The sequence below is a fragment of the Platalea leucorodia genome (genome assembly GCF_965183815.1).
Source record: "Platalea leucorodia genome assembly, chromosome: 4".
Lineage (NCBI taxonomy): Eukaryota > Metazoa > Chordata > Aves > Pelecaniformes > Threskiornithidae > Platalea > Platalea leucorodia.
The window spans coordinates 5,932,048-5,946,876 of record NC_138826.1 but is presented as its reverse complement, the minus strand read 5'-3'; the positions used below and the strand labels follow the sequence as shown (position 1 = coordinate 5,946,876).

The window sequence follows — 14,829 nt, the reverse complement described above, 5'->3', positions numbered from 1 at the left end:
CCGTGGCTTTTAACACAACAAGGAATGGCCTGTCTTACTGGTGGAATCTCCCTTGAGAATTCAGAAATCTATTAAATGTGTTGCAAAACTTACATGCTGACATTGGTGTACTGGGACAGAGCAAAATTTAACCCTCAAGTTATTGTATCCATGCTATTCTTTTTCAAAACCTGCCATTGTTTGTACTGATGCTTTAGCATACCGTAGGACTCGCAACAGCAGGATTTCAAAGTGTTTATTTTTTAATCTCAAAGTAGCAAGTATCTCTCTTCTTCCTGCTCTAGTGGTGGTAGAGATAACTGGTTAACGGAGTCTGATTTGAAGCCTGAAGTCGTCCAACGAGGAAGCGGGCCAGATCATTTTCTCTCTGCGGGTCTGGATTTTAGTGGAGGCACAAGTTCAGGCTCCAGCTGTACGCAGGTAGAGGAGCACTAAGGACGAATGTAAAAACAACAAACACCGGAGCCGAGGTGCGGTGCGCGATGGTTTACATTAGTGTCAGCAATTCTTGAACGTGGCCTTTTGGAAGACTGGGTTAACTGAAGAAGCAAGTAGTTACACACTGGTGCGGTTTGAAACAATGGACTGAGTACAGCTAATTAGAACAAGGCTACGCTGTCAGCCACCCAGCACAGTAAGCTGTCCAAACTGGTGTTAGAACGGGCCAGCAGTAGAAAGGGAGACTGTGGGGTGGGGTCTCTTATCTTGGGTTTTGAATATTTGTGGTTTGGCTGCAGCAAATGCAGTCTTGCCTTTTTTTTTTTTTTTTTTTTTTTTTAATATTAGCATAGGTAGTTCTATACTGTTCTGTGACCAATTTGCATTTTTAAAAACACGTTGCTCAAAAATGGCATAGCTGCAGTTCTTTAGGGGTTCCTTTTCAAAATGGGAGTACTGAGAGCACTTAGACTTATATTCTAGCTGGCTAAAACAGCTTTACACTTAAGCATGCAAAATTATGACTCTTATGAGATGAATGTTACATGGATGAGTCAGCTTGAAGGGATTCATAAGATTCTTGTTTGAGGAAACTTATTAGATGGGCAGGAGCTCAGGCAATTACTTTTTATTTAGCCTTAGTCCTGAAAGTGCTGGCACATGCCAGTTTTGGGTGGCTTCTAAGTTATATCCTGCCAAAACAGAAACAAAGACAATTAACAGAAATCTTTGAAGTTTCAGATTCCAGGTTGTTTATTTTTAACTCGCTCCTGTATGCTGCATTGAACGCATCTTTTCCACCCTGAAGTGAACTCTTAGAGTCTTAAGGGCGTATGACCTGCCATCTTCAGATGGAGGATCTCTGTGTGGAAAACTACCACGTTTGCTTTTTTCCAGTCTTCTGGGTGGCCTTCTTCCATCCTCCACAAATTCTCAGAAATTGTTTCAGTCACTTTTAAATTCTTATGTTTTGGAATTCAAAACATCTGTGACTCTTATTTTAAAATATTCTGTTTCAGTCCAAGTTTTTTACCTGTTTCTCACTAGTCCTGTATGCTGAAAAGTAACGCCATCAGCAATTAATCTGTAAACTTTCCGTGCGAAATAAAAATGCTGAAGAACTAGAATAGCTAGCAAGCCTCAGGCTTGCCAGCATTGGTGTCTGCACAAGATGTAACCATTCTCCTGGTGCACACAGAGGAAAAGGCCTGGGGAATCCTTAGCTGGACAACTCTACCCCCGAGAAGCATTTTTTCCTGCAGGTTCAGGAAGAAGCAGATACAGCAGTTTAAAAGGTACACACCCAGAAGCAGTTCAAGGGAATGAGCACTCTTTGTGGATGAACTTGGCCGCTTTCCCACCTCCAGCGCTGCGGACAGATCCTGTGGGACCCCCAGAGCCGCTGCAGAACGACAGGCTGAGGCTGCCACGCATCCTGCGGGACCATCCGTTCCGTGCCGTGCTTCCTGCTGACTCTCCGCATAGCTGGGATGGAGACCAGGAGCCGGTTGTGGAACTGGAACTGAAGATCTGGCCGTGTTTGCTTGCTGCAGCAGTAGTACAGCTTACTTTTTAAATGTTAGAATAATTTAGTTCGGTCATACTTCAAACATTGCAGGCCCTGCATTTTATTCTGTGTATGGAAGGAGGAGGTGAAAAGTGATTGGGGGTGGGGGGAGAAGGGGAGGACAGTTCCCAGGAGGATCATATAGATCATTATTCCTGCTTCACTTTTTCCTGAAAGCTTAGATATACAGGGAGGGTGGGGGAAGCTGGCTGCTGTTAGCAGCAATGATGGATTTCTCATGTGTTTGTTTACACTGAAAAGTTGAAATAGTGACTTGCTCTGCCTCTAAAACTCTGACTTTTTTTTTAAAGGGAATGTAGAAATTATTTCCATGTTCCTAATTAACTTTCAGTACCTCTTAGGGACAGATTAAAGTGCAGGATTCTTTAAGTTAACTCAAGTCCTCCAGTACAGCATGTCCAAATGTGTAAACTCAAAATGTAGATGCTGATCTCGTGTGTCAGGGGAAACAGAACAGAAACATTTGAGAAGCAGCTATGCGTGTGCCATGGTTGCAGAGCTGGCTGTGCATTTGTCGCCTTCAGTGCTTTCTAAATTCATCCTCAGATTTCAGGCTCTTGCACTCCTGGGAATAGAACCACTCAGGCTCTGAGTTACATCAGCACGGAGAGCAAGCGTATGTGACCTCTGGGTTTCATAGGCTTCAGCACTTGGTGTTTTTCCCTCGCAAGTGTGACTGAGTTGGAAAGGCTGCCTGTCCTTTCAACAACTACTGCATGGTTTAGAAGGAAAGCAAAGGAATAAGAAAGGGAAATTTTAGATTATCTCCGATTTTCTGTTGTTCGATCATCATTTCCTATCGTTTATCAAGCAGGCTTAACATCTTCGGGCATCTCTACCCCCCACCCCTCCACCCCCCCTCAGACAGTAAACACCAGTGAGAGAGCTTTTGTGTGGCTTTATCTTCTGTCCCCTTGCCTTTGCTATGGATGGCGACACAGAGCAATGGAAGTTGCGACTTCAAGTGTTAATGGCTGGTAGATCGGGTATGGCTCTTAATCGAGAAGTATTTATGGGAGATGCACCATCAGTCATCGATTTCTTAACATCCTTTATAGATTCACACCCTAAACACAAACCAGGCAGTACTGTCCTAATAAACATCTTAGTAACTGGGCAGTACTCTTGATTTGTTCCAGGAAAATTCGAACTTGCCACAATATATTCTGAAGGTGGAAGAGGTTAACTACAGGTATTAAAAATTAATTGGTAAATTTGCAATGTGCTTCCAAACAAGCAATTTCTCAGTAATTACTTATGCAAAATAAACACTTTAGACATATAGAGATTTAACTCATTGTTATTCGATGTTGTAACTGGAAGGATAGCATTCATATGGTCAGTATGTTAAGGCCTTGAACTTGCAAATCCTTAATTGTGTGCTTAACTTCTAAGACAAGGGAAAAGTTCCCTTTGATCACTCTTGAGTGCAGTGGGAGACTTGCATATTTCAAGTTATATATGCACCTAGGTCTTTGCATGACTGCATTTTCTTTTTTTTTTTTAACATATCATCAATTACGTGCAGCAATTATTCCTAGCAAAATGACTCTTTCTGCCCTAAGCTCCACACGAACTATGAGGAACTCCACTGTTCTTTCATGCTTTGTCATTTGCATGCTTTGTTTTAAATATGAATGAAATTTTCCCTTAATAAGACCAAGCTAGTTCAGAGTTCAAAAAAAAGAGATCAAGTAACCACAAAAGAGAACGCATTTTATTTTCCTGTATTTAAAAAACCCCAACTTTTAGGGTCATATCTTTATGTTGATCGTATTGAATGGGTTGTCTGAAAATACATGCTCCCTGCAGGTAATTATTGATTGCTAATGCTTTTTCATGTAGATTGGGTTTTACGCAGGGGAATTATCTTCAGCATGTGGTGTCATTTCCCTGTAGTGGTATTCCTTTTAAAAAGAGTGGAAGCTAACGGCACTAGGTGTGACCTTAGGTTATCTAGTCCATCCTTCTGCCCTAAAGCAGGATCAACTGTGCTTAAGTCATTCCCAACAGATGTTTGTCCAACCCCAGCAGTGTCTTGCAGACAGAAAAGCAAGATCACAAAAAAATGAAAAGGAAGATGTAGGATATGTTCCCGATATAGTTTTCCTTGTTACCTACATCAGAAGGAGAAACATAAATGGAGGTATCCAAACAGGTCAGTCTGGACGTATCTTGGTACGATTGGAAAATCGAACCTTTCAGTTCTCTGTTATGTCCTGAATAAAACATTGAAGGAAGCAGAAGTAGCACAGATGATGAACGTGTACTACTTCATTCCAAAAGTGATAGTTTAAGTTACTGTCACAGCATGTGCCAACACCGTCATTGTAATTCTGTTCAGCATACGTTAATTACGAAGTTGACCCAATTCCTTCATCTACTCCTGAGTAAAATGAACAGTTTGCAGCATGATCGAACGCCAGAAAAACTGTTTTAGTTGATTCATAGTGCTGAATAGCTTAGTTCATAGGATTGTCATCTGCCCTTGAACCTGCTAAGTCACAGGTTTACTTTCACAAAGTTGCTACCAGCATGGCAGTAGGTAGTTCATGGGTTTAGCAATTGTATTCAAGAAAACTTAACCACTTTGGATGTGTTTGGAACTGTTCCATATTTAATAGTTGCAAATAGAAGTCTAACGTAACAAAGAAGTCATATCTGTAAAGGTCGTAGAGAAATTTCAGTCAGCTGAAATCTGTAAAATGCAAATATATAATGATGTATGGTCTGTATGATAAACATTACCAATGTTTCAATCCCAGATTTATTACCATGCTTTTCCTAACTCAGCTGACAAGTGGGATTAAGAACAAGTAAAGAATCAGAGGTTAAAGATAAGTGATAAGGAGAATCTGTAATTGTAGGTGGTGTTTTCTACTTTTTCCAACCCTCAGTTTCACAGAGATTAGAGGGCCACCCCCCAACCTGCACCCACTTTTGTTCTTCCCCTGAAGACCATGTCTCTGACAGGAACATGCTTCCAGGTTGAAGAACCCTGGGCACACAGCTGCTAATGAGCAATTTAATCAGTAAAAAGATAAACCTGCAACAGGAACAAAAAGCTGGAATGGCAATTGACTCCCACTTTTCCATCCCCTCCCCAATTCAGTGTTGTGGTTTCTGCCCCTCCTCTTCTAATTAAGAGTCCCTGAGTGCAAAATTAATGTCAAATGATAAAGTCTATTCCTTCCTTAGGGAAAGCCTCCTGGCATCTCCTTGTTGTTTGTTCACGTCCCATCATGCCCCGTGTTGTCAATGATCCAACAAACACCAGATATTGCGTTGCCACCTGTGGTGTTCCCAGTCTCAGTAAGTTTTATATGGATAGGTGTTTTCAGCATGCTAGGAAAAGACAAACTTTTGGGCAAAAGAATTTTTAAAAGTTTAAATAAAATGTATTAGTGTTATAAATTAAATGTACAAACTGATGCCAAGCATTGCTGAAACTTGGTTAAACTATAAACTAATTGTATGGTACAGATACTTTACCTTAGTTTTGAAGCTTACCCTAAATACAGGCAAATTTCAATAGCTCTTTAAAGACTAGTTCGTTTTCCATCATAATGACTCTGAAGAAGGTTTTTAGGGTCGAAGACAGGCTCACCTTCAGTTTTACCTGCAGCCCTCTCATAAAGAAATTGTTGCGTTGGGCAGTCCTCAGTATAAGGAGGGGATTTAACCCCACCTGGAAGCGCATTTTGTGTACTGTAGCACAGCCCAAAAGCGTGGGGCTTCAATGCTGCTTCGACTGAAGGGGCAGCGTTTGTACAAACACAGACCTAAGCTGCAGGGACCCGAGAGCTGGTCACTGACTTGCTTTTCGGTCAAGTCTTACGTGTGTGAAACTTGGGCAGAGAAAAAGAGAGAGGCTTCTCAGATTTCTGGAGATTACTTAAAATCCAATCTATGCTCAGCCTTACAGAAGGTGTTTTAAGCATCTTTTTATCACTCCAGTTTGTAGGGCACCTTGAATTTCTGAAATGTAGCCTGTTACTGCTGAGCTGTGGCAAAGCCCCAGTGACGGGCTCACCATGAACGAGCTCTCTGCGTGCAGTTACGGAACTAGAGCGCACTGCTGTCACACTGACCCCCCAGCATCTGAGACCGTGTTGTCTGTCTATCTTCCTTTGCATGGGGCGGGCAGGTGGGACATTTATTATTTCATGTTAAGTAAATGATGCCCCTTGCTCCTAGGTACAATTCCAGGTTCAGTTTTGAATTGATCTTTCACTCCATGTTCCCTAAGGCAATGAAAATATGCCCAGGCTTCCCAGGGGAGGTGAGGGAGACAACGAGGTTAACCCATTCCATCACTACAAACCTAGGTATGGAAACGGAGGTCCACACAGTCCACGTGAAAAATATCAAAAATAGCCTCTCCTTCTCTGCAGTTAGTGCACCCACATCATCTCTGCTTCCATTTATTCTACCTTATCTTTAATGGGCAGGGAGAGAGATCATACAAACAGTTATAGCTTATATGCATTGAAATCAAACACTGCAATAAAATGACCTCATAGGGTGTGTATCATCGTGCGGCAGGGTGAGACCTTTGACCTTCTGGTGAGAACCGACTGTGCTGATTAGTTGGAGAAAACATGCAACAGATGGGCCCTTCTTAATCTTCTGCTACACAATAAAAGCATAGCCAGATAACAGCAATTACTGTGGATTGCACGGCCTGTAGCTTTCTGCAAAGTAGTCTCATAGAAGCAGAACTAAAAACCTTTCTTTGAGGTACTGGTGGTTTTTCCAGTATTCTTGTCACTTTTTCCCATGTTGCTCCCTTAGACCGTTAGATGTGCATCCGCTCTCCCCACACTTAACTAAGACAAATTTTGGAATGGTTAAATGCATGCCACGAGCACAGTGGCTGTCAGGTAAGGCTAGGGACATGTTTTCCAGAGTAATGAGTGTTTAAATCACTGTAATGTATGTCTGATAGTTTAGCTCCTAAAAGCAGATGATCAGCTTCTCAGTGCATGTGCTGCATGGCTTTGAACCGTCAATGGCACGAACTATTGTTATTCTTTTCTTTATTTTCTTTATCAATGTGAAACGAATAAACATTTCCATTGTTGGCAGCATCAGTAACGAAGGCATCAGTAGCTACAGTGCTGAAGATTTATCCAATCCAAATTCAAGCACGGTGTCTTCAGAGGTGACAGGACAGAAGAACAGTATCTTGCAAGAACACGGAGGACAAACAGGCTCTGATTTCTTAAAGCAGGCTGCAGAAGCAAGAGAGATAAGTCCGCCTACCTCAGCGCCTTTTGCGTGCGGTGCCAAAGAACATGCCACAGCAGGTCTTACAAGCAACAATGACAAGTTACCAACCTCAAATTGCAAGGAAGCAGTGCCATCCCCAGGTCCAGCGAATGACAAAGAAGAAGGAATAGCGCATGCCCTATCTGTGGGCAGAGGCCCAAAATGTGACAATATTGCTGCCACTTCTATCAAAACCAATGAGAATGATCCCAGGAACCCCAGCCTGGAGCCCAGCCATCCTGTGGCAATTACAGAAATGCGAGGAGTCACACAAATGAGTTTGAGTGAATTAGGATCGCTCTGGCAGAGCGAACAGCTGGGTGGCATGAGGGAACCACATGTCAGCACGTTTCCCCAGGGTAAAGAAGCAGGAGATTATTTTACTGCTCAGGAGGCCAAGCAGGAGCGAGGAGTTTGGGAAGTAGGTCAGCCGCAGACTGTAATGCAGCAAGGTAGACAGAACACAGATGGCAGAGAGGGTCTGCTAATGAAAAAGGAAACCTTAATCCTAAATTATCCAGCAACAGGAGGCTCAGACAGTGAAAAATTTGGAGCAATTGTGAATGCTCAGGGCTTCACTGAGATCAGTGAAGTCTGTAATCTATGGATGGGGGCTGTAACAACAGCTAAAAGGGATGAGGCAAACCCAGCTCTATCTGGAAGCCAAGGGAAGCAATCGGAAGCCTGTATTTTAATGTCAGAGTTGCCTTCTAACCCTCCCAATCTCTTCCTGGTACCAAAACCTGAAGAGCCTTTGAGGGAACATGTGCCTGGAAATGACTCTCAAGATCCAATAAGGAGTGAAGCAGTGAAAACAGCCTCGGAAAAAAACGAACCCATTTTTCAAAGAGAGCTTCAAAAGGAGGATGAGCTTGTTAGTGCCGAGCATTTCCGTCTGCCTTTATCATTTAAGTGCGAGGAAGAACAAAAATCAGCTGTCACAACTGAAAGCCCAAAAGATGAAGCCAGTAGCAATGAAATTATAAAAGCTGATGATGTGTCTAGAGAAAGCACCACACTTTCTGAAACAGAAAGCGTTATCAATCCCACCAAGGAAAATTCCCTGGTAGATAAAAGATTATCACTGGAAGAATATGCATTAAGTACTTCTCTGAGCAGATCCACAGAGCTGAATCAAAAAGAAATCGAGGTGAACGTAACAGGAGAAAAAAACAAAATCAGAACAGAGGAGGCACAAGTGAGAGACACCAGGGAATTACCTGAGGGGTCAAGTGGGGCAGAAGGACAACTCTTGAACTCTGTTAGCACCCACCACCAGGACACAGAAAATACCCACTTGGGACACAACTCCGAAGAATTCAGTCTTTGCGAAAAGACTCCAGCAGGTGACCTAAGGGAAGAAGCTGGGGAAAAGCCTCTGAATTTAGGCAGTAACTTTAAATCACCTGAAGACAATTCTCTTGGTTGTAAACCTGAACAACAAATGAGTAAAGAGAAAACAGCTGCCACAGATGACCTGGAGAATAAGCTCGTGGCTTCACCGCAGTTTCCAAGGGAAGAATGCCCACTGGGTTTTGATTGTTTTAACACCAAAGCAGAAGACAAAACTTTGGGCCAGCCAGGCTATAACGGGACTGAAAAGGTTTGTTTAGCTGGTGCACACAGTTCATCGCTCCTCCACTCCAAGAACAATAATACCAAGCAGAGTAAGCAGGATGACTCCTGGGAAGAGGCTTTTGCTAGAGAAACTGTGTTAGAACCTGAATGCAAAACTGAGAGTCAAGAAAAGCCTAAGCACTATAGCAAGTCAGAAGAAAGTGCAAAAATGTCCAAATCAGAACTCGAGCTCCAGGGCTTAAATGAGTTGGCAGGGACTACGGACCGCGTGGCTGTACAAACTGAGGAGGCCTCGCGGGTTTCAGAAACCAAAGAACAGACCGGGCACATCACTGAAGTGCCTCGCAGCGATCCAGAGCAAGGACCTGCAGCTGCACAAAGCAGTGCCCTGGATGGTAAAGAAAATGAGGGTATTCAACAAGAGAAGCCCCAAACTGCGGTGAAAAGTTTTGTGGAGGACAAAGGTTTGGCACTGAAAAGTGAATGCAAAGCGGATGTGCTGATGCAAGCTCAGCAGGAGCAAGTGGCTGCGGAAAGTCACAGAGGGATGGAGATGGCTGGTTCAGAAACCTCCCGAGCTGTAGCCGGTACTTCAGGACTCGCTCCTCAGCAAGCTGCCGTGGAGGAAGGGGGTGACAGGCACATCAGTGAAAGGAGCGGCCCCTCCGCGGGTGACACCTGCAGCGCTTCTGAGGCCCCGCGGTGCAGTGTCAGAGAACTGCAGGAAAATGCAGGTGTTCCAACTGCTCTTCCCCAGGCAAAGCAAATGGAGAAGTTGGTGTCTGTTGCTGGTGAGAGCAGCGAGGTTTCAAATACAGGACTCGAACAACAGAAGCAGCAAAGCAGTCTGACAACTGTCGCAAGAGCAGACGATCAGGAACACAACGAAAGGCCTCTAAAACCTGCACGGCCATTGGACCTAAATAATCTCAGCAACATACCAGAAATACCTCTAAACATTTCAAACAGCCTCAATAAAGAATCTTCTGTGCTAGGTCCGGCACCGATCCAATGCGACTCTGACACAGCAAAAGAAAAGGACAAGGATAAAAGCGGTGCTGTGGTGTCAGAGATGTGCAGCAGCGAACACGGGCAAAATATTTCTGTTGCGACCATGCTTAATTTGCAAGATTGCAACGAGCAAAACAAAACTGATCTCAAGGCAGAAGAAAACTGCCGCAGTAAGCAAAACTCAAACAAGCCCGAGCAGGGTAATAATTCTTTGATCTCAGCTAGTCAGCATGAAGCAGCATGTCATAGCGATACGTTTTCTAAAGAATCTGACAAGAATGAACAGCCAGGCAGCGTATGCAGGATAAAGGATAATACTGGTGAAAGCCGTGCTGCTGCTATAAATGCTCTTCCAGGGACACAGAATTCTGCAAGTGGCACTAACATATCACAGGCTTTGCCAAGTGATACAGAAATAGCACATACTTCTGATAATTCGGAGAAAAATGATCCTCAAATATCTCATCCAGAAACTCAAGGGGAAATGCCATTAATGGCAAAAAACTCAGAAAAGATTGAAAGTCTGACTGCTGATGGGGAAATCATCCGCAAAGATGGAAACACGGAGATAAGTTGTGAGGACAGTGCTTCTGTCACAGAAACAAGCAATATGAAAAGTGATAAAAGTCCAGGGGCGCGAGGATCTCCCTCACCATTGCAGGCACACGGGGAAGTAATTCCCGCTGATAAGTCATATGAATCCAGCTGCATTCAAAAGACACCAGAGGAGCCTGGTTATTGTCAAGCAAATTTTACAGCCCCCTCTACACCACCCTCTGCACTCAGCCATCCTAGCCAGCAACCTGGAAAGAATACGAACAATGGTACTGGGGGGGAATTACTAAATAATGAGCTGGAAGTTGTAGCATGCCAAAGCGCCTTAGAAGGTAACTCTAATTTGCAGATTGCTGCAGGTTCTCAGGTGTCTGTGCACTTAGGTCCTTCACCCAGGGTAAATACAGGTAAACCAGCAAAATCAGAAGAGAGCTCTGCAGGGAGTGTGCGTGTGAATGAAAAAGGTGCTCCAGACCAAAGTTTTCAGGGTGATGGAGACAGAAGTCTAGCCCTGCCAGAGACTTTAAGTGTGGGGCAGAGTGCTGGAAACTTATCACAGTTCAATTCTGAGAAGCTGAAGAAAGAGATATCTGCAATTAAATCCAAAGAGACAAAAAGTGAGGTAAACTTCAAAGAACAGCAAAGTGACAGTTCAGCAGAGTCTCTGTTAGCTCTCCCTGCTCTAGAAGGGAAGCTGCTGAGCCTTTCATCTGTTGGTAAACAAGAAGGCTGTAATGAGGAAATTGCAACCAATATCTGCATAGATGACAAGTACGGTAAGATCTTAGAGAAACCTGGGAATTCAGAAAAAATGGAAGAGCTTTCAAAAGAAAATAATAACATAACCAGGGCAGAGATCAGTATTTCCGAGCAGCCTGCAGAGAGCTCTGGAAGGGAGCATGAGGCTCTGACTTGCAGCTCTCTGGACATTGGCTCCAGCCTCCCAGACTTCAGGGAGCATATCAGCCAGATATTTAAAAAAACTGTCCACAGCACACTGAGTGCTGAATTACCCCAACTTCTGTCTGAAAACCATGCAGGCTTCAAGCAGAGTCCAGTGGCCAAGGATACAGCAGAACTGTGCGGTGCTGAGAACTTTTCAGAATCAAACAAGGCGAGCGAAGGAGCTCCCGAGGGCACCTCAGAAGCAGAGGGGCAAGAGTTGTCTTTAGCTACTGAGACTGCCTGCAAAGCTGCCGAAGGCAAATCTCTGCAACAAGAAAACACAGTGGCAGAGCTGCCACCAGCCAGTCTCCAGGACACTGAGAAAAATGGGCAGCCCGGTAGCTGTTTAGAAGTGGTTCCTAGATTGGATGGCACTACACCTGCTGAATGTGCTCCGGAAAATCTGCAAAAGCCAGCCAAAACCACTGAGCATCCAGAGAGCAGTGAGATGGAAAGAAAGGAAGGCGTGTGTGCTAGTGGCGTTGATCCTGAATCGCTAATAAGCTTAGAGATAAAGAAGCAAGGACCAGCTTCATTTGATGGGGCAGCAGCTGAGAACTTCCCTGCATGTTCTGACAGCAAGCAACAACCCACTGTAGCTGTTATCTCTACAGGCGATGTGCAGAAGAGGGACTCGGAAGATGCTGCTGCCGCAGAGGGAAATAACTTAATTACAGAGCGTAATGCAGAACCAGTTTCATCTGAAGAGGATGTAAGTCTTCCTACTGAACAGTGCCAGGATCCTAAGCCAAATGAACAGGAGAAAAGTGAGTACGGTGATGCAGATGTTGCCAAGAGCATCTCTGACATGGCAGCTTCAACACTTGTCCTGGGAGGATCTTACACTCATGAAAAATTGCCAGACAATTTTAATGTGTCACCTGGGGAAAATCAGGAGACACCCATTTGCAGCAATTTTACGCATGACATTAAGTCTCAGAATGACATGCAGATGATACAGGATGATCCAGTAAATAGGAAATGCTTGGAAACATTGGAAAATTCACAAGATGCACAGCAAGAAAACAAAGTGACCATGCATGGGTTAATAGATTACTTAAAAAACGAAGTAAGCCTGGGTGATTGCTTGCAAACTGACTCTAAACTACAATCTAGCAATATGACTGAGGGAGATGTAAAAGAGAACAGTGACACAGTGTTGAGCACAGCAAAGACAGGTAACGAAAAATCCGGAGACATCCCTGAAACAGGTACTGCAAGGATGTTAGTCACTGGTGAAGGCGACTTAGCTGTAAACACGAGTGCTGAAGAGCAGGAGACAGACCTGTACAAAAATCACTCTCCCACCGTTCCTGTGATGGAGCAGGGTGAGCATTCTGCGTGCACAGATCTCACTGTTGCTGAAAATCAGCCGAGCAAGATGAATTCAGAATGTGAAAGCCCACTTCAGGATGCCAAAAGAAAGCTATCACCGCTTGCATTAACTGAGCCTAAGAACCTTGACCTCAATGAACTTCAAGACATGGCTGTGGCAGGATTACCTACTGAAAGGTATTTACTTTAAATTACTATGATGTGAAATGGTTGTCAGGACCCTGGGGCTTGATAGGGATACAATTTTCAAGGCGGATACCCATTGTCTGGGCGGTTTGGGAGGGCACGGCACTTACTCTGTTCTTAAATTTTTATTAAATTTCTGTTGCTTCTAAATGTGAACTGTGTGGAAGAAATTCAAAATAATTTGTAAGGGCAGAGGGGTCCTGAAAGCTGAGGAGCACAATTCTTACCTGTTCCACCTGCCGGTCCAGATTCCTGCCCTTACCTGTGTGGATTTGCTTACTCTTCCCAGTGTTCACATCTTGTAGCCTAAAGTTAGGCAAACAAATAGCACTTCCTAGCCTTAAGTTAGTAGGCTTTTGCCTAAGTTTTGGTGACCCAGTTAAATGAGACCTGCGGCATTCACATGGTGGATTGCAGTATTTAAAAACAAGCCTTCAGTATAACCCAATTACTCACACTGTTAGCTGTCTAGGCCTCCCTCTTATCCTCCCATATAATAGAATTGTATTGACAGTGCCTTTGATCACTGTGTTATTCAGTGCTTCTAATGACATGGAGTTGTTTCAGATGTGAATTCTTCTTAGCTGGGATTTGTGGAGCCTAAGAGTTGTTGGGTTTTTTTTATTTTCCAAACCAAGCAGTAACTGCTTTAATAAAGTTAAGACTTTTTTTTTTTTTTTTTTGTGAGTTTCTACTTTGCTGTCTGAATTCTCGGTTTGATGTGCAGTTAATTCAAAAGGATTATGATCTTAGAAGAGATGCTTTCCCTTTATCTAGTCATGGCACTGCTTCCTCTGGAACCTCAGCAACTTTCTTCCACGCTGTCCCTCTCCGTCCCGTACCGGGGGAGGCAGCTGTAGCTGTAACTGCTGGGACAACAGCGGAGCAGAAGGGTACAGTGAAAAGCTGAACTATGTCAGACAACATCAGTGAATGGTCTGCATAGGTGGAATCTGTCTAAGTGTTACCAAAAATTAGATGATACTAACTGAATAAGGAGGGAAAATGTTTCAGTGCCACATTCCTTAAAGGGTAAAATGATAAAACCATATTGTAAGTGAGAATACCTGAAGTGTTTCTGTTGTTGTGAAAATGTGGGGGAGTTCTTCCTGTTGTATGTGAGTCTGGGAGGGAGACTGAATATGGTCTGATTGTGTCAGCAAAATGTACATTAAAAGAATATTAGAAGTGTTGGACATCCGAACAGCTATATGACTTTCTCTTTAAGGATCTGTCTATAAAATGACAAGGAAATTAGACCCTGTTACTTCTCCCTGGCTCCTTTCTTTTCTTTTCCCTTGATATGATGGGAAGCTTCACAGTGGGTAGCTTTGAAATTACCAAACAAATTGCTGGCATGGCCTGGTTCAGAAGCCTTAAGGGACTATGGGGCAGTACATGCATATGTCTACGCATGTGTTTTCTATCAGGGCGGGTATCATACTTTAAATAAATACCTGTGGCAAGCAGGGCAGGGTTCTTGAAACAGCTGCTGGCAATTCATGGAGTAGTTGCTTAATACTTGCATATGCTTTAAGAATTCATTATCACCTGTTTTTCCAGCGTGAGGGTTTGTATCAGCAGGCAGCTGCTACTTTTGGACTGCAGCTGTAAGTGGTGTCACACACATACCAAGTGTGCATACGCACGCCGGAGATACTGCCTGCAGAGCCGTATGCGATTGCAGTATTGTAGACTTAAACACTGGGGACTCTCAGAGGTAGAGAGGAGCCTCTGCTTTTGATCAGGCTTGTTTCTTAGAGGAGTATGCATTTATAATACGAAAGAGAAGTAGAAAGCATTAGTTGAGCTGGCTGGTCTGTCTTCAGTGGATCCAACACGCTGACCAGTCCAGTTTTCCTCTGAGCTTAAAACTGGTTTTGTACAGTTGAATTTCAAGCTGTATTCCATACCCTGTGTAC

The 14,829-nt window shown here is 43.7% G+C and overlaps 1 protein-coding gene across 1 annotated transcript in view; it reads left to right on the top strand.

The window, feature by feature from the left end:
• TACC2 (transforming acidic coiled-coil containing protein 2) overlaps window positions 1–14,829 on the top strand; it is a gene marked incomplete at its 5' end in the record, with an annotated part of 132,698 nt that overhangs the window by 16,500 nt on the left and 101,369 nt on the right. Inside the window, one exon of the mRNA XM_082309124.1 lies at window positions 7,115–12,898. Within this exon, the coding sequence (XP_082165250.1) occupies window positions 7,115–12,898 (5,784 nt within the window). The remainder of the gene's footprint in view (window positions 1–7,114; window positions 12,899–14,829) is intronic.